The 27,831-nt window shown below is 34.2% G+C and overlaps 1 protein-coding gene across 1 annotated transcript; it reads left to right on the forward strand.

The window, feature by feature from the left end:
• On the forward strand, positions 1 to 25,645 carry LOC123528777 (monocarboxylate transporter 3-like). Its single transcript, XM_045308774.2, has 6 exons — positions 1 to 266; positions 1,007 to 1,150; positions 2,049 to 2,441; positions 17,146 to 17,415; positions 19,254 to 19,379; positions 22,549 to 25,645. The coding sequence occupies exons 1-6, from the start codon at positions 77 to 79 to the stop codon at positions 22,728 to 22,730; spliced, it is 1,305 nt and encodes a 434-aa protein (XP_045164709.1). The 5' UTR covers positions 1 to 76; the 3' UTR covers positions 22,731 to 25,645.
• Positions 25,646 to 27,831: the final 2,186 nt, after the last annotated feature.

The raw sequence follows: 27,831 nt of genomic DNA on the forward strand, positions 1-27,831 counted from the left end.
CCTCTAGGTACTCAAACGTTATCTATTTTCACGGTTTTATTGTAAGCAGCTTTAATTCATTTACCACTAAGGCACCATGTACAAAGCACCAGACGGAGGATGGGGGTGGGTTGTTACATTTGTAGCCTTCATGATCGGTCTTATCTTGGATGGAATTTCATTCTCATTTGGAATTTTATTCAAGCATTTATTAGTGTACTTTAATGAGAGTAAAAGCCTCACGTCATGGATAATATCTGTTTTTAACGGGATATACCCCGGAATTGGTAAGTGAAGTTTTTATATCTTAACTTTTGTATCTACCTTAATTTTCTCCATTATCCCACTTTCCCTACTTTCATCTCTGTTCTCCGCTCATCTTTATCGTCGGCAATCTGTAAGCACATAGGCGTGTTTGTTGTATAGACTACTGTGGGCAATAACGTCGATCATTTTTCGCATTCAGTTCACTTGCAGCACATTTTAATGCATTTTCTAAATATCCGATCATTCTCATATTACAAGTTCTTTTATATTTTCTGCTTCTTGTAGAGCGTTGCTTGTTTTTCGTCTTGGTTCTCTGTTTTATAATATGCTATTGTTAAGCTAGCCGCAATTTACTCCAAGTATGTTTGTCGAATTTCTGCCTAAACAGTTTCTACTTTCAGGTTTCGTCACTCGTAAACAGAGGCAAAGTTCGGTTGCTTTTCCGAAAGATATAAAATTACACAATCTACATCATCTAAGCTCTTGATTACAATTATCACATATCCTGTTATCCTACAACAAACCACATAATTTATGACCAGACAAATATGTTTCATTGTTTTTGTACCAAGTGTATGTAAATGTTGTATCTATAAGAGAATTTTGAGTAAATTCAATCCAAGTATAGTATCTCACGTTTATATACATTTGAAACTGAAATATGTAATATATAACCAAAGTAAGTGATCACAATGTACACATACTTTAGCATATTATGTTTACATAACGCGGAATGATAAAAAAAGAAATTTCGTTTCAGGCCCTGTGAGCAGTATTCTGGTATCAGCATTCGGCATGCGTAAGGTTGCTATATTCGGAGCTTTGCTTGCGTCTGCATCATTCTTCCTGTGCACATTCTGTCCAAATGTACAACTGATGATTATAGTGTACGGTTTATTAGGAGGTAAGACGTATTTCAACTTATTTGTTTACAATCTATGATGTTATGACCCAATGTCTGTTGGTCAAAATTAAAGTACTATATACTTTTAAAAGTACTAAGTACATGGAATTTTGAATCGCAATAAATACGTACTAGTTAATAGTTTCAACATCTGCTAATTTTTCCCCATTAACTTTCAAATTCGTAACAGACAATTACTCTCTGGTTTCAATATACTTATCCGTTGCTTAATTCTCTTTATCTATCACCAAATTTTGTTAAAACTGATTTTTTTACATATAATTATCTTTTGAAAAGAAAAATAAACAAACAAACTGAATGGTTCTCAAAAGACTTCTGTGAGAATAACAATTTTATACACTTAAAGTTACGAAGTGCCCATGGTAAGCTTGATAATCGTTGAATGTCAGTCGTTCGTCAGTCCGCCGCCCTCAGTTTGTTTAAAGAACTTCTAGAGTACAAAGCAAATTTCAACCAAACTTTAAAGAAATGGTCTATGGGTAGTCCTTTTTCGGATTCCTTGCAGGCATCAAACAAAAATTTGGGTTTTATAATTAACTATTTTTTATTCCAATTCTTTTCACATATAGGGAGGATAAAAGCTTAGAATATGTAGTTCAAAGATCGACACTTTACTATTTCTATATTAATATTAGATGCTAACACTTACTTCATGCTACTTTCTTTACCATGCTATCAGAAAATTAAACTTAAACATAAGCTAATTAATACTTATTTGATACAGAACAAGAAAACGGAAACAAAAAAAAGAAGAAAATTCCGACTTAATTACATAAATGACTGAAAAAATAAAGGATTGAATATTAGCCATATAGCATTACGTTTCAAAACAGAGTGTTGGGTATCAAGAGACGTTTTTTGGACTATATATTTTCAGGTTTTGGGCTAGGTCTTCTGTATCTCCCAGCGATGGTTTTGGTTGGTCACTATTTCACAAAGAAGCGAGCGTTAGCTTCCGGTATTGCATGTTGCGGCAGTGGTGTTGGAGGTTTCGTGTTTGCACCACTCATGGAATATTTAATCAGTGTGTACTCATGGAAAGGTGCCATGTGGGTTGTATCAGCTATTGTTCTTAATGGTGTCCCATTAGGTGCCCTTCTAAGACCTTTGGAAGTGGTAGAGAAGGAAGTTGCGTTAGATGAGGCTAGAGAAAAGAAGGAAGATTCTAAGATTAACTGCTGTGGCGACATTTCAAAAATGTTCGATTTTGATTTGCTGAAAAGTCCTACATTTTTGATATATGGATTGTCGTGTTTCTTCTGCATGTTAGGTATAAACAGAAATATTTTATTTCTAATCTAGCTAATTAATACTTTTATTACGTCATTTACAAGCAGCTTGATTATTTAACTTGCAAACACTCTTTAAAATAGATTATTTTTTTATTTTCTTCAGTTCAAGATGTAAAGCATGGTCCTTTCTTTCGATTTGGGTGGACAAATTTGAGAAATCATTTTACAGAATTCAAACAAATATTTAAAATAGCTTAAATACATCAGTTTGTTATATGTTGCTTTGAAAACAAAATGACTGTCATTTTGCTCAATTATTTAAATCTTTATAACTTTCTCATTTCTGAGCCTTTTCTAACATTCTAGAGATAGGCCCTAAAATTTTCAATGATAATATTACATTAAATAAAGTCTAGAAAGTAATTTCCAAGTCCTTGAAATAACCAAAAATGATTTCACAAATGTGGAGTTTATGATAGTTTTGTTATTATCAATAACAGAAGTTTTAATTATTAATTTAAAGTTGTGATCCACAAAGAATGACAACTCTTGCCTTAGGCTAGTACTTATAAGTAGAGATCTATTAGTTTACTTCCCTTGCAATTACACAATTGAGTGGAAAATGAAAACTGTTTTAAACACAATATCATACTTTTTTGCACAACAAAATCATTAAGGATTTATTCATTTGTGTTTGATTTACCCCTCAAGACATGGTTCCTATGATTCTGTCAACTTACATATGGTAAAAAATTAACTTTTAACAAGCCAGTAATAAAACGAAGTACCAGTAGGTAAATAATAGTGCAGATAATACAGTTTTGCTTGTATCAAAATGTCACAATAGATCCACTTTTTGTAATACAGAACACCTGGTAGGATTAGTAAAGGTGCAATTATATTGATCTCTATTTCCTATGCCTAAACATTCTTTTACAGCCTTAGACTATGTAAGAAGACATAGCAGCTAGAAGTAACAATTTATGTCCTTTAAGCAATAATTGCCATTATACCTATAAAAAACTTACATTAGAACACATACATATCTGAAACTTGGTATGTGATCTCATATCGAAAAGTTAGAGCGTTTTGAACTTTAGTTGGATTGATGTGACCTTAACCTTGAACCTTGGACTTGTATTTTGGAGCAATAATATTCAAGTGAACAATAAGTAGTCATCACATGTTTTTTTGTGATCGCTCAATGTCCGGCGTCTGTCTGTCGTCTGTCTGTCTGTCTGTCTGTCTGTCGTCTGTCAACATTTAGCTTGTGTATGCGATTGAGGCTGTATTTTTCAATTGATCTTCATGAAATTTGGTCAGAATGATTATCTTGATAAAGTCTAGGTCGAGTTTGAAAATGGGTTATCTGAGGTCAAAAACTAGGTCACTAGGTCAAATCAAATAAAAACATTGTGTATGCGATAGAGGCTGTATTTTTCAACTGATCTTCATGAAGTTTGGTCAGAATAATTATCTTGATGAAATCTAGACCGAGTTTGAAAATGGGTTATCTGGGGTCAAAAACTAGGTCACTAGGTCAAATCAAAGAAAAACCTTGTGTATGCAATAGAGGCTGTATTTTTCAATTAATCTTCATGAATTTTGGTCAGAATGAATACCTTGATGAAATCTAGGCGAGTTTGAAAATGGGTCATCTGGGGTCAAAAACTAGGTCACTAATTCAAATCAAAGGAAAACCTTGTGTTTGCAATAGAGGCTGTATTTTTCAATTGATCTTCCTGAAATTAAGTCAGAATGATAACCTAAATGAAATTTAGGCCGAGTTTGAAAATGGGTAATCTGGGGTCAAAAACTATGTCACTAGGTCAAATCAAAGAAAAATCTTGTGTTTGCAATAGAGGCTGTGGTTTTCAATTGATCTTCATGAAATTTGGTCAGAATGATTGCATTGATGAAATCTATGTTAAGTGCAAATATGGGTCATCTGGGGTCAAAAAAATAGGTCACTAGGTCAAATCAAAGGAAAACCTTGTGTATGCGATAGAGGCTATATTTTTCAATTGATCTTCCTGAAGTTAAGTCAGAATGATTGCCTTGATAAAATCTAGGCAGAATTTGAATATGGGTCATCTGAGATTAAAAAGTAGGTCACTAGGTCAAATCAAAGAAAAACCTTGTGTATGCGATAGAGGCTGTATTTTTCAATTGATCTTCATGAAATTTGGTCAGAATGATAGCTTTGATAAAATCTAGGTCAAGTTCGAATATGGGTCATCTGGGTCAAAAACTAGGTCACTAGGTCAAATAAAAAAAATACTTGATTATACTTAAGATTTTTGCTCCAAATTTAATGGTAATTGGTCAGAATATTTTTTTCCATGAAATCACTAGGTCAGACATGTTTACACTGTTATGGTGTGTTTCTCAGGTGAGCGACCTAGGGCCATCTTGGCCCTCTTGTTTGTTTTTGTTTTTGTTTACTTAAGGTTGTAAAGATTATCCTTTATTCTTGAAGGAGTTTCCTTTCTCTCCCCAATAAAAAAACTCGTAAGACAGCAGAAGTATATACACGGTTTGGCATCAAGACTGCGCATAGGCGGCGGCCATGTTGGATCTACGACGTCATGCGCAGCGGTCATTTTGAATTCTATTTTAAGAATGGCATCATCTTTCTATTTTAAGAGTGATTTCACAATGTTACAAATAGAAATGATCGTTATAAATCTATTTTAAGACTGTCATGATGAAAATGACTTTATATTCTATTCATAGAAAATATCTTTCAAAGTATACGGAGCTGACTCGTATACCTATCTAGGGCGTGATCACGCACATTGAGGGTCAGGTGCTCAGTCCTAGACAGGGAGATAACATGAAAACGAAAACAAGATATTACAGGCAAATCGAATAAAACTATACATTAATTATATTTGATTAATAATCATATAGATCTATCCGTGGCCTTTATGAATAAATACATTTTATAATAAAAGATAATAGGTAAGGGTAGATTTCTCGGAAGCACAGAGCACCAAAAACACAGCCACAGAGTCACGCATTTACATAGTAGGCCCACAACAAAAAGAAGCTGTAATGGAAAAATATTTCAGACGGGTTGCTTCAAACATCCAACAAGTACATATTAAATTATGCTAAATATTGAGTAGGGGAAGGTAACGGCAAGGGGCGAAATGGGGTCGGGTGGGGGTGGGGGGAGGAGGAATCCGAAGGGGAAAGTTGAATTTGGACGAATATACAAGGGAATGCCATGTTCTTTAAAAACAGTAGCACTGCAACGTAAACCACAATAGCGCAGACACTCATGTACCAAAGATAAACACACAACTACGATCAACTAAATAACATAGAAAAACGAACAAGCAAAACATAAGAAAACAGCAGGGCACCGTTACAGACTCACAAGCATACAAACGCACCCACACATGTAGGAAAAACAATCAAGTACCGTCTTGGGATTCGGCTGCCAAAACAAATGGGAGCCACGAAAACTTACTAAAGAGAGAGGGAATACAAAAAGTAGCGTAAATGCAAGGGAAAAGAAAGGGCAATAGGGGGAGTGGGGCGGAGGAAACGCTTACAAAAAACAAGAAAACATACGCAACAGACAATACAAGACAGACTAAACAACCAGTTGAAAATAGGGGCACCGCCTTGGAACGGTCAGTAACCTAAATAAAGGAAACTGGGGGTTTAAACGCGTTAAGGGCATGCCAACCTCGCCTTTACCCTGTTATCAACAAGTAAAACAACACAATGTAAATAAATCCCCGCTGAGAAAGGCTCTAACATTAGTGCAAAAGTAACAGATAAATAAAGCAAAACATAAAATTAAGGTAAATTTAAGGTACAATTACACCAATATAATCAACAACTTGTCTGAAGTCAGAGCAACAAGAGCCTAACTTTTAAGGGCACGACTAAGAAAACTGTAAGACAAAAATCAAGACCCTCCGTCCGTTGTATGTAGGACTTAGGAGAAAAGCATCATGGAGTCCCACACTGTATTAGTCATCGCACCATCAAATAGGAAAGCGTAGCAATTAACTGTAGAGGGATCAATCACTAAACATGCACTGTGCTTCACGATTTGCGCATCGTATCCTCTTTTGATAAACTTTTTTAACCAATTTTACAAAACTTTGATTAAAATAAGGGGTACGTTTAATTTTCCGAATTTTATAAACTACATCTCCATAGTATTCCAGGTGTGTAAGTCCAAGTTTTACAAGTGTTTTAAGGGTCGTATTGTATTTTTCTAACAGTTCAGAAGATCTGTAGTAAAAATTACAAAAAGCTTTCCGTAGCTTATGATAACGGTAACCCTGTTGTAACAATTTCTTGGTGATATGAAGATATGAAAACGAACAATATTAGTAAATAAAGAACAAATAAATAATAATTTTAAACAAAATATTTGTAACATTTCTAATCAAATTAGAGGGACATGAAATAGAACTATATATGAGTTATATTTAATTATCACATGTTTGACGTCGCGGGAGTGTAATAAAGCCATTAAATAAAAATGATAATACACTAGTGTAATAAAGCTTTGACGTCGACGTCATTTATAGCGTTGGAGACGTTGGTCAAATTGACTTGTTTATATAGTAAAAGAAAGTAGAATGTATGAGTTTTCGACAGGAAAAGCTAACATGTGATAAAAAGAATATTACATTTGTGACTTTCCACATTGAATTTATTAAACTCGTTGAATAAAATTGATAAAATGCTCAGCAGAGCCTCGCATTTTATTATTTTATTCAACTCGTTTAATAAATTTAATATGAAAAGACACTCATGTAGTGAACTTGTCACATTTTAATTAAAAATTAGAATATTATGCACTGTTTAATGCAAGTACATGTTTAAAGGAAGCACAATTTACTGAAAATAAAATATTACTTTCTTGTTTATGTCATTGATGTTGCCTCTTTGGTGTCCAGTGACAAAATGACTCCAATCATAAGTGTATTATACCTAAATGCGCATGCTCAACACTTTTTTAGAAAACATCACGCGCGCATCACTCAATATCTTCTATTTTTAATTCCACTATTCACGTATACCTTTTATATCCATCAAAGAAGTCTTTGTTCCATTGAAACTGAATATTCCTTTAACCATAGATGAATAGATTCTTTGTCTATTCAAAACTGTTGAACATAGAGTACGAGCGCCGCTCTGTCTAGGCATACAATACCTAGCTGAACTATTTATGACAAAAGGCAAAAAGAATCCTTTGTCCCATTGAAATTTAATGGTCCTTTTGTATTGTGACCGAGAGCTGAACTTTTACGGACAAAAAATGAAAAGAATCCTTTGTCCCATTGAAATTTAATGGTCCTTTTGTATTGTGACCGAGAGCTGAACTTTTACGCACAAAAGATGAAAAGAATGATTTGTCCCATTGAAATTTAATGTTCCTTCGGTATTGTGACCGAGAGCTGAACATTTTCCGACAAAAGATGAAAAGTATGCTTTGTCCCATTGAAATTTAATGGTCCTTTTGTATTATGACAGAACAGAACAGAACAGAGCATATAGTTTATTGATCAGACTTAAACCAACAAGGTTCATCATCCATATACAATTTTACATAACATATGATCACGTAAACACATACACTTATAGAATGAACAAATATACTAATTATTAAGACGTATAATTATCTGACACATTATTATACTTGAACATTAAGTACATTTTCACGAACTTCAAAAGCTTTACATAAATAATTACACAAATTGCGTACTATTTTACGTTTTTTTACAGTAAGTCAATGAATTTGAACATGCTAGGTTTTTTTTATATAATACTTCGAAATATATTTATTTCTTAATTCTTTGTATCTATCTATCACACTCTATCACAAAATGATATTCATCTTCGATGATATTTTTCTAGCATACCTGACACCAATTTTCATTACGTTCAAGTCTATTTCTTCCATATCTCGCTGCTTCTACTCTAAGTGTATGCGCAGATATTCTTAATTGTGTTAATAAACGTCTACCAATACTATGTTTTAAAACTTTGTATACTGTCAAACAATTATTTGTTTGAAGGTTTTCGTGCCATTATTGTAAGTAACAGTCAATAAGTTTCTGCTTAAACATAGGTATGAAAGTGATGTAATTAACACATTTGGGATTTTCCCACACATATCCAAAACCATATATGTGCAGTAAGAGTTTTTCACCACGTGCCCAATTTGTTCTACCATTTGTACAATCCTCTAAGGATACATCATACACTACTTTTATGCAATTTTTGGATTCTAAAACATGAAACCAAAATTTTAACATTTCTGTTTATATACAATGGGTAACGCCAAAGTTCACCATAAACACCTGCGTTACTAGTAGACAGTTTTACTCCTAAAATTCTTTTACAAAATCTTAAGTGAATTCTTTCAAGTTCTTTAGATTTGCTGTTTCCCAAACTTCGCATGCATAAGATAAAATCGTCGACACAAAAGCATCAAATAGTTGACAATATGTTTTCAATTAGAAACTAAAATTCTTAATTTTATTTAACAACACATTCATTGCCTTTAATGCTTTACCAGACAACATTATTTGATTATAATTGAACGACCCTGATGCACTGAATACTAGACCTAGGTAATTGAATTCTGTCACTATTTCAAGAGATTTTCCGTCATAAGTCCATTTTTCATCTCTCTTTAACTGACCCCTTCTTTTAAACACCATATTTTTTGTCTTTTCAGTGTTAACAATTAAACCCCATTTATCACAATACAACTTAAGCAGGTCAAAACTGTTGTAAGTCAACTGGTGTTTCTGCCAATAATGCCATGTCATCGGCATACAACAACAGGATAAGAGGGATATCTTTGAGTGTTAAGCCACAGTTCGGACGGTTCTCCAAGTAAAGCTCAAGGTCCTTCACATCGTTTTGGTCTCCCTTTGTGTAAAGAGGTATAATTATACCTTCCATCCATTCATTTGGAAAATGGCCACTTCTAAAAATCATATTGAATAAGTCAACAATGTGCGCACTCAATATATCGCTTGTGTGCATAAAATATTCGTTTAGTAAACTATCTACACCACATGCTTTGTTTCGCTTTAATGACCTTATGCACTTCTGGACTTCTTCCAAAGTAATATCAGAGTTTAGTTCTTGGAAAATAGGATCATCTAATTCAACATGTCTTTCACAGAATGATTCAGCGTCATTGTTAATTGTGGCGCCTATTTCCTCAGACAGCTTTTTGAAATAATTATAAAACTGTTCTACACTAACATTGTCTCCCTTTTTACTCTTTGCACTTGAAAAGAACTTCCAAATGTCTTTTGGTCGTTTCTTTTTAAGATGTTCAATATCGTTCATTTTCTTAACATAATACTTTCGCCCCTTCTTGTGAATAAAATTTTTATACAGTCTTTTCTTTTCAAACAAAAACTGCCTATTAACAGTGTGTTTTACATTGTTGTAAGAATCCAGTGTTTCTAAATACGACATTTTCATATTATAGCAATCATGATCAAACCATTCTGCATTCTTGATAACAGATTTAACATTGAAAGAAGTTTGTGAACACTGTTTGTATGATTTAGTAAATAAATCATTTGCAGCGCTATTTACTAAATATACAAAATCATCAATACACCTGTTAACATTTTCTTTACTCAAATTGTCTATTTGATTCAGCAGTGCATTAAAATCAGGTAACAATGAGATAATTTTTGTTCTACACTGATTATACTTTTCATCATCCCATCGGACAAATACACGTTCTGTAACGTTCGTATTAACGTTACTATTCAAAGTGTGTGTTTTCAACATGAACAATAAAGGAGTATGATCAGAAAATTCTGTTAACGGTAAAATTTCAAAAGACGATATATAGTCAAAATCACATTCTCGTGCTAACAAATAATCTATAACGGATGATCCGTTGATCCCACAAAAGGTATAGGTTCCCATGGGCTCTAGACAAGAGTTACAAAGTCTCAGTTCAGTTGATTTACATAGATCCAACAATTTCAAACCATGGCTGTTTGCAATTTTATCAAAAGATGTTCTTTTACAGATATTATCAGGAACATAATTAGAAATATCAATTGTTTCATTTTCTCTATCAAAACAAATTAAGTCATCCTTTGTTCCTACCCAGGGGTTGAAATCTCCTGCTAACAACACTGTGCCTTTGGACATAAAATCATATACATCAGATTCTAAAATTTCCAATAAATTTTGATTGACAACTTGATATGCCAGCGAGTCTTCGCACCATATGTAGACACCACCGATAAATATATCTGCTTCAATGGAGAAAAAAGTCTTATCGAGTTATATCCAAAGTATTGCATCGTGATGAGAACGAACAACACATATTCCATCTTTAAGCCATTTTTAAAGTATAAAATAGTACCTCCGCTATTTCTTTTGGCATTTTTATTTTGAAACTTCCGGTACAAATTTATAGATTCATAACCACTTAATTCGTACTCACAATCGCCGTTTAACCAAGATTCGAATAGGAAAATGATATCAAAATTACCAAGAAAACGACTAAACTCACTATTTTCAACCTTTTCTTTTGTTAATCCGTGGCAATTCCAAGCACAAACTTTCAGATGAACACCTTGTAATTCCTACGTAGGCACCTCTCCGTAGGGGCCGTTAACGTACACCTCGTCGGTCACGATCAACTTGTTGTACTTGATGTACGCCGTTTTATTGTCAGCTCTCGCTTGTTTCATTATTGGCACAAGTTTTCGCCGCAATGCGACGATTTCTGGTGGGTACTGGTCGTGCATGTAGATGTCTGAACCTTCCAGATTTTTTCTGCGCGATTTCACATTTTCTTTATCCTTGGTACTTTTGAATTCTATTAAAATATTCCGAGGCTTATTGAATCTCCTCATACCTATTCTTTCAACACGTACTATTTTTGTTTTTTCTTCTTTCTTCTTCTGACATTTTAAGAGTATTTTCCATGAAACCTGAGACTGCTTCTTCCGTAGTCTGTAACCGTTGTCTGATATGCGCCTTCATTTGCGACACTGTCGGTAGTTCCTCTCCTTCTGGTTGATTTCCTGCTTCTGGGAGCAAGTTCTCGATAATCACTTTGTCCTCCTGGATTCCACCGACGATTAAATTGTTAATCAGCATTTTCGCTTGCATGTCGGTTATTGTATCTTGACATATTTTGGCTTGTGTCTTTTAAGCGCTCACTTCTTCTCTGGCCTTCTGCAATAAAAATTCGTTTGTAGCTGCTTGCTCATTTATTGATGAAATATTCTCAGTATTTTGCTTTACTCTTTGATCTAAATCACTCCACAGTTTCACTAGCTTACTGTCAACTTCTTTTACTTGTTTTTCTACAAGTTCCAATTTATCGAGTCTTTTGCTTATTTCATCATGCTTTTTGTTTACTTTGTCCAATTTTGAAGACATGAACTGCATGAGCTCTGTATTTGACACGAATTTAGTCCATTGTTGTGTCATTGGTGTAGATGTAACACTGAATGATGGGAGCGGGGGTGGGAGGGGACTTGACACTGTTACATTGCCGCCACACGTAGTGTTCATACCGAGAGCTGAACTTTTTCGGACAAGATGAAATGAATCCTTTGTCCCACTGAAATTGAAAGGCCTTTTATAGTATGACCCAGAGCTGACCTTTTTCAGACAATAAACAAAAAGAATCCTCTGCCCCATTAAAATTCAATTGCCCTTTTGTATCGTGACCGAGAGCTGAACTTTTTCTAAAACTCTGCATTTCGCTCTTGTAATGCGCACCGCTTGAAAGGTCTCGTCACGTAGATTCTAAATATATATATACTTCTACATGCCTAATTCTAATTGTTTCAAAAATATTCAAGTTTGAAAATGGTAGTGATTCTTTTCATCTTTTGTACGAAATAATTCAGCTTTCTGTCACAATACAAAAGGACCATTAAATTTCAGTGGGACAAAGGATTCTTTTCATCCTAAATTGTCATAAATAGTTCAGCTAGGTATTGTATGCCTAGACAGAGCGGCGCTCGTACACTATGTTCAAAAGTTTTGAATAGACAAAGAATCTTTTTATCTATGGTTAAAGGAATATTCAATTTCAATGGGACAAAGACTTCTTTGATGGGTATTAAGGTATTAGATCACTAATAGAGAACCTCCTTTTTGAAGAGTATTCAATTCCTACCATAAACCTACTTTTACTGCAATTCTTAGGGGGGCGTAGGTTCAAGCCCTACTGGGACCAAATTTTTTTTTCCTTATTTTCCTTTTTTTCTAGTAAGTTTTTACTTCTTTCAAGACTAATTATTGATTTCTTGTACAAAAATGGAAAAAGATGAATCTTATAAGCGATTTCTTGGTGTTCAAAGTGAATTTACTACTTAAACAGAATGGGCAGAGATACAAATCTTTAAAAAATATTGAGTTACACGCCGTGAAAGTTCTCTATTTTGCTTTCACTCTTAGATTATATATTGTGGAAGAAATTTAGGTAGGTTTTACGTCTGTCCTAAGGTTATTTTTAAATGGAGTAAGCAAAATTCAAAACAGAAACACAGGATTCGACCTTATGTTTTCAACATTAAAGTATGAATTCTGCCTCATTAAATCCGTTTACTTGAGGCACCATTGAAAAAATGATATTGACATTTTTTGTTAACCAATAGTTTGATGTTTCTTTTATTAAAATTAATGGTAAAATGAGTTCTCTGCAAACGTTTTGGATAGTGGCTATCACTTTGAAATTTGTCTCTACTTGAGCTTGAGGAGATACCATAAGTTATTCAAAATTTATAAAAAACGGCACGGTAAAAGTTGTTTAAAAATTGCAAAATTGTGCAAAACACAGTTACCTTTCAGAATATACCAAGCAAAGGCCATTTTGTAAACATTACTATTAGTGATCTAATACCTTAAAGGTACACGTGAATAGTGGAATTAAAGATGATCATGGGTGACGCACGCGTGATATTTTCTGAAGAAAAAAAAGTTGAGCATGCGCATTTAGGTATTATACACTTATGATTGGAGTCATTTTGTCACTGGACACCAAGGAGGAAACATCATAAACAAGAAAGTAATATTTTATTTTCAGTAAATTGTGCTTCCTTTAAACATGTACTTATCTTAAACAATGTTTAATGTTTTAGCTACATAAGATATGAAAATACAACTTTAACTGGGTTTTGGGGAAAATGAGGACTTATTTATTTCTGCCATAATCTGGTTAGCCCGGACTTACTGCTTGATTACATGTTGAGTGCTACTATACCTCAAGAGTTGTTGCTTTTTATAATAATGGCGGCGTCCGTCCACACATCTTCAAACGACATCTTCTCTAAAACCATTTTGTGGAAGTTAATGGAACTTGGCTTGAATATTTCTTGACCAGTCATCTATTAATGCTGTTCAAATAATTCAATTCCATTTACAATTTTGGTTGCTATGGAAAACATAATGAAAAATATCTTCTCAAAACTGCAAGGTTTTGAGCTGAGATATTTGGCATGTAGCACTGCGTAATGGTCCTTTGCCTAATAATGCCCATTGGGTTAAAACTGACTCCACTCCCGGGGTTCATCTTTTACGTAGACTTATTTAGGGAAAACTTAACACTTAATATTCTTGTCTAAAACAAAACTGCCATAAGCGTACAAACTTGATATGCATCATTGTGTAGTGGTCCTCTACTCAAATATTGAGCTTAGATATTTGACATAACGCTTTGTGAAATAGTACTTTACCAATCAGTTTGAGCTATGTCACTTGGGTCAAAATTGGCACCGCCACTTGTTGTATAAGAGATACGTCAAAAATCGTCTTGTCTAAAACCAAAAGGCCTAGAGCTTGGATATTATGCATGTAACATTATGAAGAGCTCTGTCAAGTTCGTTGAAACCATGCACCCAATTGCGTCATCACGGCTACTAAACGCTAGCGCCACCACCAAATTGTGGTGATAAGGAAATGAGCTATCGACATTTCCGTGGTGCAGCTATCGCCCGTTTCTATTTGTAAACACGTGAGTACAATTTATATTTTATCTTATATTTTCATTGATAGAACTTTTTTCGAAAATCGGAGAATGTAGTTCCGTGTAACAACACTTTTACTACAGGTTGGCTGTTATTTCATTAAAATATTACGCAAAATGTGGTGTCAGGAGCTTTTCTCCGGAATCTGACTGTGGCACATTTTCATATCGGCCAGTATTCGAACACCATTCCGATGAATAGACACACTGTAAGAACATACCTGCGCAAGCAAATGGTGCAGAAATGATAAATAATTATATACGCACACACCATGAATAATAGAATCTCGGGTTAGAAGAAATATACCAGGATTTTTAAAAGTGGTGGCGCTATAACTCTAGTGATGGCGCTATACAGTAGTGGGGGAGCTGTTACGACATTCAATAATACGAACTGCTGACGCGTCCAGAACAAAACAAACGCAACATTTTTCTAATCGATCATTTTCCTGCAAATAATTATGTTATTAAAGAAAGAAAAATACGATCATAGTGTATTTACCTTTATGAAACATTCTCTATCCAAAAAAAAAAAAAAAGAGAACAAAATACTCACAGACCCTTGGGACACATGTAGTCAAAGTAAATATTTATTCGGGTCAAGAAAATAGTAGCAATACCTTTATTTCAAACGAAGATCTGTGTCCAGGCAATAATTTGAAGACAGTGTAGAATTTATTTTTATATTAATATTCTGAAAGTTACTTCCCTTTGTTTTTATACGTTGTTTGCACGTCATTGTAAACAAAAGACCTTACTTTCACAGTTATTTCTGAAAAGTGAATACAGTACATTTTCAATTCCAATCGATTAAATATGATTAATCAATTAGGGCTTACATGTACAATCTGAATCCATATATATGTAGATTATTTTATTTATGTATTTTGTTGAGTAACGTAATTTTAGTATAGTGTGGGATAGGTTGATATCATCGATTATTGTAGAAATTTCCGTGGCTTGCAGACAGACATTTTTATATATTAAAATTGAATATATTAGCCACTAATCATAATACAACAGCGCCACCACTACAGTATAGCGCCACCACTTGAGTGATAACGCCACCACTTTCGAAAATAGTCGTGTTTTAATTTTTTACTGTGTTTTTCGTAATTCATTGATGTGTGGGAATACGTGTAATTCATTTCTACACCATTTGCATGCGCAGGTATGTTCTTATAGTGTGTCTATTCATCGGAATGGTGTTCGAATACTTGTCGATATGAAAATATGCCACTGTCAGATTCGGGAGAAAAGCTCCTCACACCACAATTTGCATACTATTTTAATGAAATAACAGCCAACCTGTAGTAAAAGTGTTGTTACACGGAACTACATTCTCCGATTTTCGAAAAAAGTTCTATCAATAAAAATATAAGATAAAATATAAATTGTACTCACGTGTTTACAGATAGAAACGGGCGATAGCTGCACCACGGAAATGTCGATAGCTCTTTTCCTTATCACCACAATTCGGTGGTGGCGCTAGCGTTTAGTAGCCGTGGTCATGTAAGCAACATAAATCCCTCATTGTCCTCTTGTTATAAGGTCTGATAGTTCACTATTATTTGTCCTCATAATTTCATTTCAGCTTAAATATACCAACATTCCAGTCAGACTTTTAGAAACAGTTTTTTTTCCATTGAAATATCTCTTAGAAGCGGACAACTATATGCTGCTCAATATATAAACATATTACATTGAAACCTGACAAAGATTGTCATTACAGAAATAACCCTAGTAACTTTTAACAGTATGCCATTAATAAAATAAAGTGTTACAACGAAACAACTTGAACGTATTCTGTTTATTGTAGATCACTGCAGATACTATTCCATTCTTTGGTCCTCTGTTTTGGATTCTGAAATATTAAGCCATCCTAGCACTGCATGTAATTGGCTAATTCCATGTCCATAAGTCAGATTTCATGTGGTCACACTGTTACTACGCATATTTTGAGTCATATCTTATTAAATGAAAAATTGCATTTGAACTGTCAGTGATCAGAATTATTTACCTTTATCATGTATTCTTCTACAACTGGTTCGAGTCATCAATTTTATTCTATTGCTTGTGGGCTATATAGAAATGTTTATTATTGTTTTTCAGTTAAAAAGATCGGTATTTGAGTGAGTGGCTATGTTCACTGACTTCGAATCACTTCCTCCTCACCGCTGAGTGTTCGAAACTTCAACCAGGGTTTAGAGTCTTTTCTTGTGGGGAAACCACCCATTTAGCTTTCGGAAGATCGATGGCTCTACCCGCTTCGAGAGACATTTAGGGTTCTTTTTCCATTATGAAGGTGCTGCTGGAAGGTTGCCGTATGACCCTTAATTGTATTGGCGTGACTTTAAACCAAACAAAAACACTAAACAAAGTAGTATTTTCTCTCAAACTGTAAGAAATATACAAGTCAAAGCCAAGTTACAAAGCTGCAAGTCTTCAAAAAATACGATCATATGTTTTTTTCTGTTTTATTTTATCAGGTTTTTTTTTCTTTCTTTCTTTTTTTTTTTTTTGTAAATAAAATGTCCGTACGCGGGGGGTGGGGGTTGGGGGCTCCGTTATAAAGTACCGTTAAAATAAAGTTACTGCGATTACGTTCTTGGGGCAATATTTTGGAGCGAAAAATACGTATTTATCCCATTTTTGAGATATTTATTGTTCTAGCAATTACAGAAGTTTGTTGTATACTTTTCTTTCCTATTTGTTTTATTCAAATTCAGGTTTTTACATTCCTTTTTACTTTATCCCGGATCTTGCTGAAGAGTTTGGTGTAACATCACAAGAAGGAGCGTGGCTGATCTCAATCATCGGAATCCTAAACACAGTAACCCGTGTAGCCGCCGGCTGGCTGGCGGATAGGTCTTGGGCAGATCCTACTAAAATAAATGGTGTATTGCTTACACTATGTGGGATAGCGACATTGTTCGTACCAAAGTACTCAAACTACGGGGTCATGGCTACATATTGCGCTTTCTTCGGGATATGTATAGGTAAGATCAAATGTTCTTTTTTTTTAGGGGGGGGTGGGGGGGGGGGGGGTTCGCAAAATTCAAATATGTGTGTTTGTCTAAATTATATTAAATATATGCAGTTAAAAATATAATTTAATCTTTGATAATATTGTAAACTCATTGCTATCCTTGCAGTATTCATTTTTGTGGAGGATGTGGTCTCAACGAAATAAAAACCAAATGAACAAGTACAATTCTTATTCATAGTTTTATACATTTAATTAAAAATAAACACGATTTTGTCCTGATTTGAATGAAAGCGGGAAAAATAAACCGATGAATTATACTGGAAACAGTACCATTACATGGTATATTGTTAAAAAAAAATCATGTATTAGAAAGACAACTATTTGTTAGGATTGTTTCCACACAAATTCATTCCAATTTTTAGGCATACAAGTTTTGAACAAGTGTGACAAATATTACTCCAACTCCATTTATCACTTCGTCCTTGGCAAACTTTCAGAATAGTTAATGTAAAATCTGTAAAAAATCCCTTGTTCATGTAGTTGTAGAGACCGTACAGCTCTCAACGTGCAACACCTCTCACGCCCACTAGCACCGGTAACTCTATTACACATCTATTGAATGCACTCCATGTTCCCATGGGACCAGAAAATATGACAACACGGAATTGCGTCTGAAGCAATATACATGTTATAATGTTATTGAAGAGAAAAACTGAAAAGTTTCTTGACACAAACGTTCGCTCATGAAATTATCATAAGACTTATGAAAACTCACTTGTCCGCCGTCAAAAAGTCCCGAGTCGGACAAGTCGGACATAGGAATTCCACACCCCTGATAAGCCTACGAAGAATACATTTTGTCCAGAATTAAATGATTTGGGGTATCTTTAAACCTTCCTATTACCATCCCCGACCTGGGAATCTGTAGAATGAAGTGTAGCATATATCTAGTCCATATTGCATGTAAGTGGACCAAAAAGTAAATTATCTGATCTTCTTGACTAGTCAAGAATGTGGGGTAAACTGCTGGTGTAGGTTTATCTGGCATCCGTCGTCTATTGTTTGTCTTTCATGGTCTGTCGTCCACAATTCTTCGTGTAGTAATTTCCTCTGAAACTTTGTGTACGAATTGCACCAAAATCGTTATGGCAATTTTACATGAAATATTTTCCTTCAAAACTAATTATAAAAATCACAAAAGATCTCAGTACAACCTCACTAAACTTAGTATGCAGCAAACTTAGACATTTTCTAAATTTGTTTAAATGATTACACTTGACTGAACTAAAGGGTCACCTAAGCAAAAAATATGAAAACATTAAAACAAGCGTTTGTTCAGGATCTTAGCTCTCTGCACTTAAATCAAGGAATATTGCATCTGAAATGGAAGAAGAAACGGTAATGCATATTTTTCTGTCAAGCGGCGTTATGGCGTGTGTATTTAAGACACGTCTACCGCTTTCTTAGTGAGAGTGGGTATCTGACTTGCAACTTAACTTTGGATCAAATTTCACTTGACAGCAAATCAAAATTATTCATTCATGTTTAGCAGAACAGAGATGTTGGGTACAAAATACAAGGTTGGTCTTTATTTTACCGCTTTTATTCTATAATATTTGGTATTTTGGAGACCTATTTTAGTGCAGTAAGAAGGCGCGTATTAATTTTTAAATGCTAGACATAACCTGATGTCCTTGGACTTTATCATAGTTTTACACGGTGTAAAGTGTCACTGACCTGAGAAAAATTGCTTTTCTCAGACAGGCTTTATCAGGCAGTTGTTACAGTAATGGCATGATAAATGATAATACAGGGTCAAGTAAACCATCTTCTTTGCTTTTTTTCTAGCTGTGTTTGTATCATACCGGCCTATAATAACGTCAAAGTTATTGGGCATTGAGAAACTGGCGTCATCTTTCGGACTCGTGTGTATGTGCCAAGGTCTGGCTTCCTTGATTGGAGCTCCAATAGCAGGTATTATACTACATGATATTCCTGAACAGTTTGACATGAAAGAGGGTATAAAACATAATATTTTAAATACGTTCATTATATGGGGCATAAACAATACACCCAGCATACCATTGTGTTTTCAGGATATACTCTTGTAATAATGAAGCGATGTTTTTAAACGGTAGTCTTGAAAAAAAAAAAAAAAAAAAGGAAAATATGTTTTAAGCAAAAATTAAAGAGTCGGTGTCTTACTATAGTCAAGATCCGGGTCGGTATCATCCCCACCCAGTTTTGACCACTATCACCATAATAATAGTCTTTGCATCAAAATAATGAAACATCCTCTCAATAAAATGTTGTTTCTTTGATTTCAACCATACAAAACATAACAGTATACAAGGTCATTTATCGGAATATTTTCTTTGTCTGATACAACCCTTAAGGGGAAATGCCACAGTTGTGTGGGTTTTTTATATAGGCAAAGAAGGAAACATTTTTTACTAGCGGAGAGAATTTTCTTAAACTATGCATGATCATAGTGCATCATATTAGAAACAAATTTATGCAAAAACAATGGGGGTCCCGGTGCTACTTTTTGAGTTATCTGCCCCTGAATGCGAGTGTACAAAATTTGCAGGAATTCTATGAGACGGATTTCCTGCAACTGTACAAAATTTGCAGGAATTCTATGAGACGGATTTTATTCTATAGTCGCTTATGCAAACAAATAGAAAATTTCTTCCAATTATGCCCTTTTTTCAAGAAAAATGCAGTATGTTTACTCATTGAAACACAGCAAAAATTCTGTTTGATAGAATGGTTTAAAACTTTGCATAATGACAGGAAATGTAATAACAAAAAATAATGTGAAATGACATAAGGTATCCGTTTGCTAGATTTTGAGTTCTCTGCCCTTGAAAATGACCTAAAAGAGCAAAAACCTCGCATTCAGGTGCAGATAACTCAAAAAGTAACATCAGTTTTTTTTATAAATTTGTTTCTAATATGATGCTCTATGATCATGCAAAGTTTAAGAAAGTTCTCTCCGTTAGTTAAAATTTTCCTTCTTTGCCTATATAAAAAACCGACACAACTGTGGCATTTCCCCTTAAACAGAACATGTTTTCAGTTAAATAAATAATTTGCAATGAACAGCATTCACGGAGTTAGTACCACTAATTTCCTTATTTTTCTCAATTTTCATTCAACAATCTAAATGAAGTTAGCTGAAACCAAATTCAACTTCTATAATATATGTATTGCTTCTAAGCCAATTTGGGCAATTATTTTATGGGTTAGAGCCCTTGACTAATTCAAAATGCCAAAAGCCTTAAATTGTAAATGAATGTAAGTCACTGTACTATCTAACTGAAGTACCTTAAACAGCTAGTTTAGATTAGTGCACAGTAAGTAAATGCACTTTACTTAACCAAAATTGGTAAGAATAATGGTATTCAGACACTAACTTTGAAACAATCAAATGAAATTTAATGATAATTGATATGCATACCGATATATGGAAATTAGAGAGAATTTAGAGCGCAAGAACCATAATACCATCTCACATAATCCTTGTTTGATCTCTTTTTTATTACCTCACCTGAGCAATACTCAGGTGAGTTATTGTGATCGCTCGATGTCCGGCGTCCGTCGTCTGTCGTCTGTTTGTCTGTCTTCTGTCAACATTTAGCTTGTGTATGCGATAGAGGCTGTATTTTTCATTGATCTTCATGAAATCTGGTCAGAATAATTGCCTTGATGAAATCTAGGTCGAGTTTGAATATGGGTTATCAGAGGTCAAAAACTAGGTCACTGGGTCGAATCAAAGAAAAACCTTGTGTATGCGATAGAGGCTGTATTTTTCAATTGATCTTCATGAAATTTAGTCAGAATAATTGCCTTGATAAAATCTAGGTTAAGTTTGAATATGGGTTATCTGAAGTCAAAAACTAGGTCACTAGGTCAAATCAAAGAAAAACTTTGTGTATGCGACAGAGGTTGTATTTTTCAATTGATCTTCATGCAATTTTGAAAGAATGATTGCCTTGATCAAATCTAGGTTGATTTCGAATGTGGCTTAACTGGGTTCAAAAACTAGCTCACTAGGTTAAATCAAAGAAAAACCTTGTGTATGCGATAGAGTTTGTATTTTTCAATTGATCTTCATGAAATTTGATCAGAATGATTGTCTTGATGAAATCTAGGTTGAGTTAAAATATGGGTTATGTTGGATTAAAAACTAGGTCACTAGGTCAAACCAAATAAAAACATTGTGTATGCGATAGAAGCTGTATTTTTCAATTGATCTTCATAAAATTTGGTCAGAATGATTGCCTTGATAAAATCTAGGTCGAGTTTGAATAAGGGTTATCTGGAGTCAAAAAGTAGGTCACTAGATCAAATATAAGAAAAACCTTGTTATGCGATAGAGGCTGTATTTTTTCAATTGATCTTCATAAAATTTAGTCAGAATAATTGTCTTGATGAAATCTAGGTCGAGTTCGAATATGGGTCATCTGGGGTTAAAAAGTAGGTCACTAGGTCAAATCAAAGAAAAACATTGTGTTGCGATAGAGGTTGTATTTTTCAATTGATCTTCATGAAATTTGGTCAGAATGATTGCCTTGATGAAATATAGGTTAAGTTTGAATATGGGTTATATGGAATCAAAAACTAGCTCACTAGGTCATATCAAAGAAAATACTCGTTTAAACTCAAGAGACCACATTTTTGGTCCAATCCTAATGAAAATTGGTCAGAATATTTGTTTCCATGAAATCACTAGGTCAAATTTGTTTACACTGTTATGGTGTGTTTCTCAGGTGAGCGGCCCAGGGACATCTTGGCCCTCTTGTTTTCATACATTTTTGTATCAACGTTTTGATTTCGGAGCAATATCTCTGGTCATATTTCACAGAACCTGAATAAATTAGGGAAGCGGGGATCCGAAACCTTTTCTTGAGTTGGTATGTTAATATACATTGTATTAAAGTTATTAATAATGATATTCATCCAGATATTTTCAAACAAATACATTTTAACCATTATCGTTATGAATGTCATTTTATAATTTGGAAAAAAATGCTCTTGATTAATTTTTCTAGAGTAAAAATACTACAAAGTAAAACAATCTAAATTAATAAATTAATAGATATAAATACTTATGAAAAGTATGCATTTTTTTTTTCAGGTGCTTTATCTGATAGTGCAGGGGACTATAACGGAGCCTTTTATCTGGCAGGTGCGGCGATTGGGATGTCTGGATTGATCTGCCTTCCGTTAAACTCTGTCAACCGTTGGGAGAGGAGACAGACAAGCCCAACAGAGAATGCAATTTTTAATAGATCGATTGAGATCAGCACAAAATTGTAATCTTCTCTGTTTGTATATTCATATCAGTTTCTGATTTTTTATATAAAGTTTTATAACATTCTACTGCAATTGAAAATGGAAGAACAACTTCAAACTGGTTTTTAATTTATTTCCAACTAGTTTCGGCTTTCAATGCCTTCATCAGGGGTATAATGTTTCTTTCTTTTTTTTCTTCCTTTCTTCCTATAATGACTTCTATCATTATTGATCATAACGTCATGCGGGTGGCAATTTGTATAGTCAGAAGAGTTGATAAAAACAAACAACTTCCCATATATAATACAGTTGATAAAAACGAATAAGTAATTTTGATGCCAAAATCGCTCTGACAGCCAAATTATATGTTTTTTTTAAAAAAAGGGTAGCCGACACAACCTGTTAAAACTATGTACAGGGCTATATTACCTTACATTGGCCTGCCCAACTTCTCCACATCAATATTTGATTCAGTGAGTTGTACTTCTGTAAGTAATAGATTTGAATCTCTGTCAGAGTGTGATAGTACGTTAAGTCCGTTACCGGATGATATTGGTCCCCCAAAAGCAACGTCCTCTCTACTAGGTGCACAGGTTAAAACAGGTAAGCATAAAGGGAAAGCTATGCTTCACCATCCATTAAGGGTACTTATTATGAATTGTCAATCAATTAAGAATAAGAAAGCTGAATTATATACCGTGATTGATTCTACTAAGGCTGACATTATCCTTGGAACGGAGTCCTGGCTTAAGCCTAGTATAGGAAATTCAGAAATATTTCCAGATGATTATGATGCAGTAAGGAAAGACCGGTCTGATGGTCATGATGGGGTATTTGTAGCCTTTAAAAGGGATCTTCTCTGTATTGAGGTAACAGAACTAGATTCTGATTGTGAAGTTATATGGTGCCGACTTGAGGTGGCTGGAGCTAAATTGTTATACATTTGTTCATTTTATAGACCCATCTTGAACAATTGAATTTTTCCCTAAGGCGCATTATTTCAAATAAAAATGCAACCATTTTACTTGGTGGCGATTTTAACTGTGGTAGTATTGACTGGGAGAGCTTGTCAGTCCACCAAGGAGCTCCACAGAGCCATACCCAGAACCAGCTTATTGACATTGTTAAACAACACTGTTTAAGTCAAGTCGTTAATCTACCTACTCGTAACGATAGGTTTAACCAATAATCCTGGTCCTGTCGTTAGAGTAAAATCCCTTCCACCTATTGGTAAGGCGGAACACGATATTGTCTTCCTTGAATACGACATTAAGTCCAAAAGATCTCTGCAATCTCCTAGGAAAATCCATTTATATAAACATGCAGATATGCCTAGTTTAAAAGATTATCTGGGTAAGTTCAGAGACCAAGTACTGTCTCGCCCATCTTTGAACTCAGCAGAGGAGTTATGGAATGAATTCAAGACTGAGGTCTTGACAGCAATTGATAAGTTTGTACATGTACCATCAAAAATGACCAGGACCCGGGTAGGATACCCATGGGCTGACAATAATATAAAAAGTCTGATCAGGAAACGTGATCGCCTCTTTAAGAAAGCTCGTAAGAGCAAGGACCCCCACATATATGACAAATTTAAGGAAATGAGATCCTATGTACAAAAGGTAATAAGGGATGCGCATTATAGATATGTTAATAACACTTTTGAGGAAGTGGTACCCTCCCTAGAGGGTGATAAATGTAACAATAAAAAATTTGGTCATACGTTATTAACGTTAATAACCTAAAAAGTAGCTCCAAAGGTATTACATGTCTTAGAGACAATGGTATCCTTAAAATAGACAATAAAGAAAAGGCTGATATTTTTAGTTCATTCCATTTGGATGAACTGGATAACATTTTACTGGAATTTGAAGATTTGCGGAGTAATTAATACGGTTGTCAGTTTTTTACCAGCGTTATCATTCTAAATTTTAGTCCTATAATATAGATGACCTCCGTTTGACAAAATTTAACCACAATAATTTATTATATAAACATTGAATTGATTACTGTTCAATTATCTGTTACTTACAAGAACAGCACAGTTCTACATTTTGGTGTTATATTATACCTCAACTCTTGTAAGGATGTACGAGCGAATTTTTTCTAACCTTGTGAGCTTGAAGAACATTAGTTTTTAAGACAAACAAGAGCAGAAAAAAACGTGTCACCGAACTCGTTTTAATTTTATATGGTATTTTTCCCTCACTGTTTACGCATTTCTAAAATTTTGTAAAATTGAAAAAATGTTGGTACTTTATAAAACATATAATATCCTACTTAATCTTATAGGGATTTAAGGTCTTACAGATTAATATGAATATATGGTGATGTCAGTATTATATAAGCATAAATGTCACTAACAAATCTCTTTCATTTTTACATGTTGACATAATTATCCCACCCGCTTTATTTTCAATGGAAAAAAACGTATTTAGATGTACAAAAAAAATCTGACGTTAAGATTTTCAAAATATTTTGCAGCATTAATGACACACAAAAATGCTTCAAAATGGAAAGAAAAAAAATTGGAGCCACCGTGCATCTAAGAGATTTATTAAGAAAAAACTGTTAAAAGGTTTTGTTCTTTTTGTTTTAATTTATATTTTCTAGATAATATAATGTGCTATCTTGAAAACTTTTATTTTTTTTTAGCTTAACACTCTATGGATCAGTCAGAAAAATATCAAAACCAAACCTGATCTACTTTAATAGATATTTGAAATTACCGACCCCTACCCCATTGTACATCTTACGTCAATTTTAGGCAAATGCCAGCCAAAAATAAGGGTGAATTTTTTTTTTCGCAAAACGCATAACATATTTTGTTAAATGGTACATTATTAGCCATATTTTAATTATTAAGTATTATTTTTTGTTAAAACTTTTGTTAGAAAGCAATATTCGAAGAAACATTTTTCAAAATGGCGGATATCCTGTCAGCTTGACAATTTATGTGTAAAAGTTGTGTTTGAATTCTAACAGTTATTCAGGGCCCAAATGTGATTTTTGTCCATAAAAAAAAAAACAATAAACATATGTTAAATGAAGTTAATTTCTTACTGTCTCTTTCCTTTATTTTCAATAATAACATTGTTGCAAAAAATCGTTTCCATGGCAACACAGTTGTAGAACCCCAAATCGAGTTATAACTTACATCCATTCGAGAAATAAATATACAATTAAGTTCATGAAAGTGCTATGTGGCGGTCTGTAAAAAGTCTTCCCGTGCATGGACTCAGTGTTTTTATATTGTCTGGTCCTTTTGTATCATGGAGTCCATTCAGTGTCTATGGAAGAGTTCCGCTTAAGTCGGTGTTAGGGGACCTGAGGGTGTTGCACAATTTATAACCTGTTTGCTATCAGTTTTGCTGGGTTGCGTTCTATGCTTCGGAAGGATCTTCTTTTAGATTTTGTTTTCTATTTTAGACATATTTCACAGACTATTGCTTTTGTATACAGAGTTTCATGACATTTTTTTAAATTGGATATCGAGTCAAATAACTTTACACAACTTAGACATTAACCTTGATGTTAAACACACCTTATTCACTGACATTTTTCTTTCTTTCCAACTGTAAGAAAGACAATCACGCAAGAAGAGAGAATGATAAGAAATATTCTTGTGATTTTAAAATTCAGACTTATAATGGTCAGTTGCAACAATGCACTACTTTCTTAAAAAAGTATGTTTGCAAATTTGCTTGACATAATTCGAATCTTTAAAGTGTTCATTCAATATATATTCACACGCATAGGTATCTACTATCATACTCAAAAGTAGGAGACATAATTTCATGTAAGATAATATGACTCTGTTTGTACGCAGATTGGGCGTAAACCATTTCTCTACTCGTAGTTACAGTGACCTTGACGCCAGTGACCTCCAAATATATCATTTTTGACAAAAGCTATCTTCAGTTTGTTGACAATTTGTGGACCCAATCTAAAGATTTTGGGCGAAAACCAGTTTTCTATTTTTAGTTAACAGTGCCCCCAAATACACAGTTCTTCACACAGGGTGTTGACAAGTAAACAACTAGAGCTACCACCTAACAAAGCCTGTGGTCCTGATGAAATATCGCCAAGAATACTTAAAGAGCTACTCCACAATATAACACCAATCCCCACTAAAATATTTAACCAATCCCTAGAAATAGATATTGTTTTCCCAGATCAGAAAAGTGCAGTCGCTCCCATATATATGAAAGGCAATGTCTCTCATCTGCATTCTCACCTGCATTGATTCCAAACTCGTATAACACTTTTTAGTTTTAATCAGTACAACACAGCTTAGCCAGTATCAGTGTCAAAATAATTTGCATATTTGATGTATTAATAATCCTACACATAAACGGACCCTTCCCTTCCAAAGACTGATGGAATACTTTAAAATCCTTCATCTCTAAAACGAACAACAATGCTATTCCTCCACTATATAATTCCAACACTCTTCTGATCTTGAAAAAGCTAACCTTTTAAATGATTACTTTGAAGAGAAGACATACATTGATGACCAAAATATAGAGATACCCTATCTAGGTCCTAAGAATTCTTCCACTATTTTAAATGAAATTCATCTTTCTCCAGTAGAAACTGAAGATGTCTTGAAGTCTCTACCAGTTCACAAGGCCGCAGGTCCTGGTGGTATAAGCAACAGAGTTCTACTTAAGGCTTCTCATGAACTATCTTTTCCTCTTTGTGACCTTTTCAATGCTTCACTTCAACTTTCTACTGTGCCAGCCATGTGGAAGGAAGCCCTTGTTAGCGCAATCTTCAAGAAAGATGATGCTACTCTTCCAAATAACTATCGTCCAATATCTCTCGTAAATACTATTGAAAAGTTCGTGAACGCCTCATTTTCCAGCATGTTTTTTAACCATCTTCATGATTCTCGCTTTCTAACTCCTGTACAGTCTGGTTTCATTCCGGATGTCTCTACAGTTAATCAGCTTGTTTTCATATACGATATTTTCTGTAAAGCTCTCGATAACGGTCTAGAAGTTCGTGCGGTCATTTTCGATATAAGCAAGGCCTTTGACAAAGTCTGGCGCAAAGGTTTACTATGTAAACTAAAATACGCAGGAATCACTCGTTCTCTTCACATGTGGTTTCAAGATTATCT

The sequence above is a fragment of the Mercenaria mercenaria genome, chromosome 1 (genome assembly GCF_021730395.1).
Source record: "Mercenaria mercenaria strain notata chromosome 1, MADL_Memer_1, whole genome shotgun sequence".
NCBI lineage: Eukaryota > Metazoa > Mollusca > Bivalvia > Venerida > Veneridae > Mercenaria > Mercenaria mercenaria.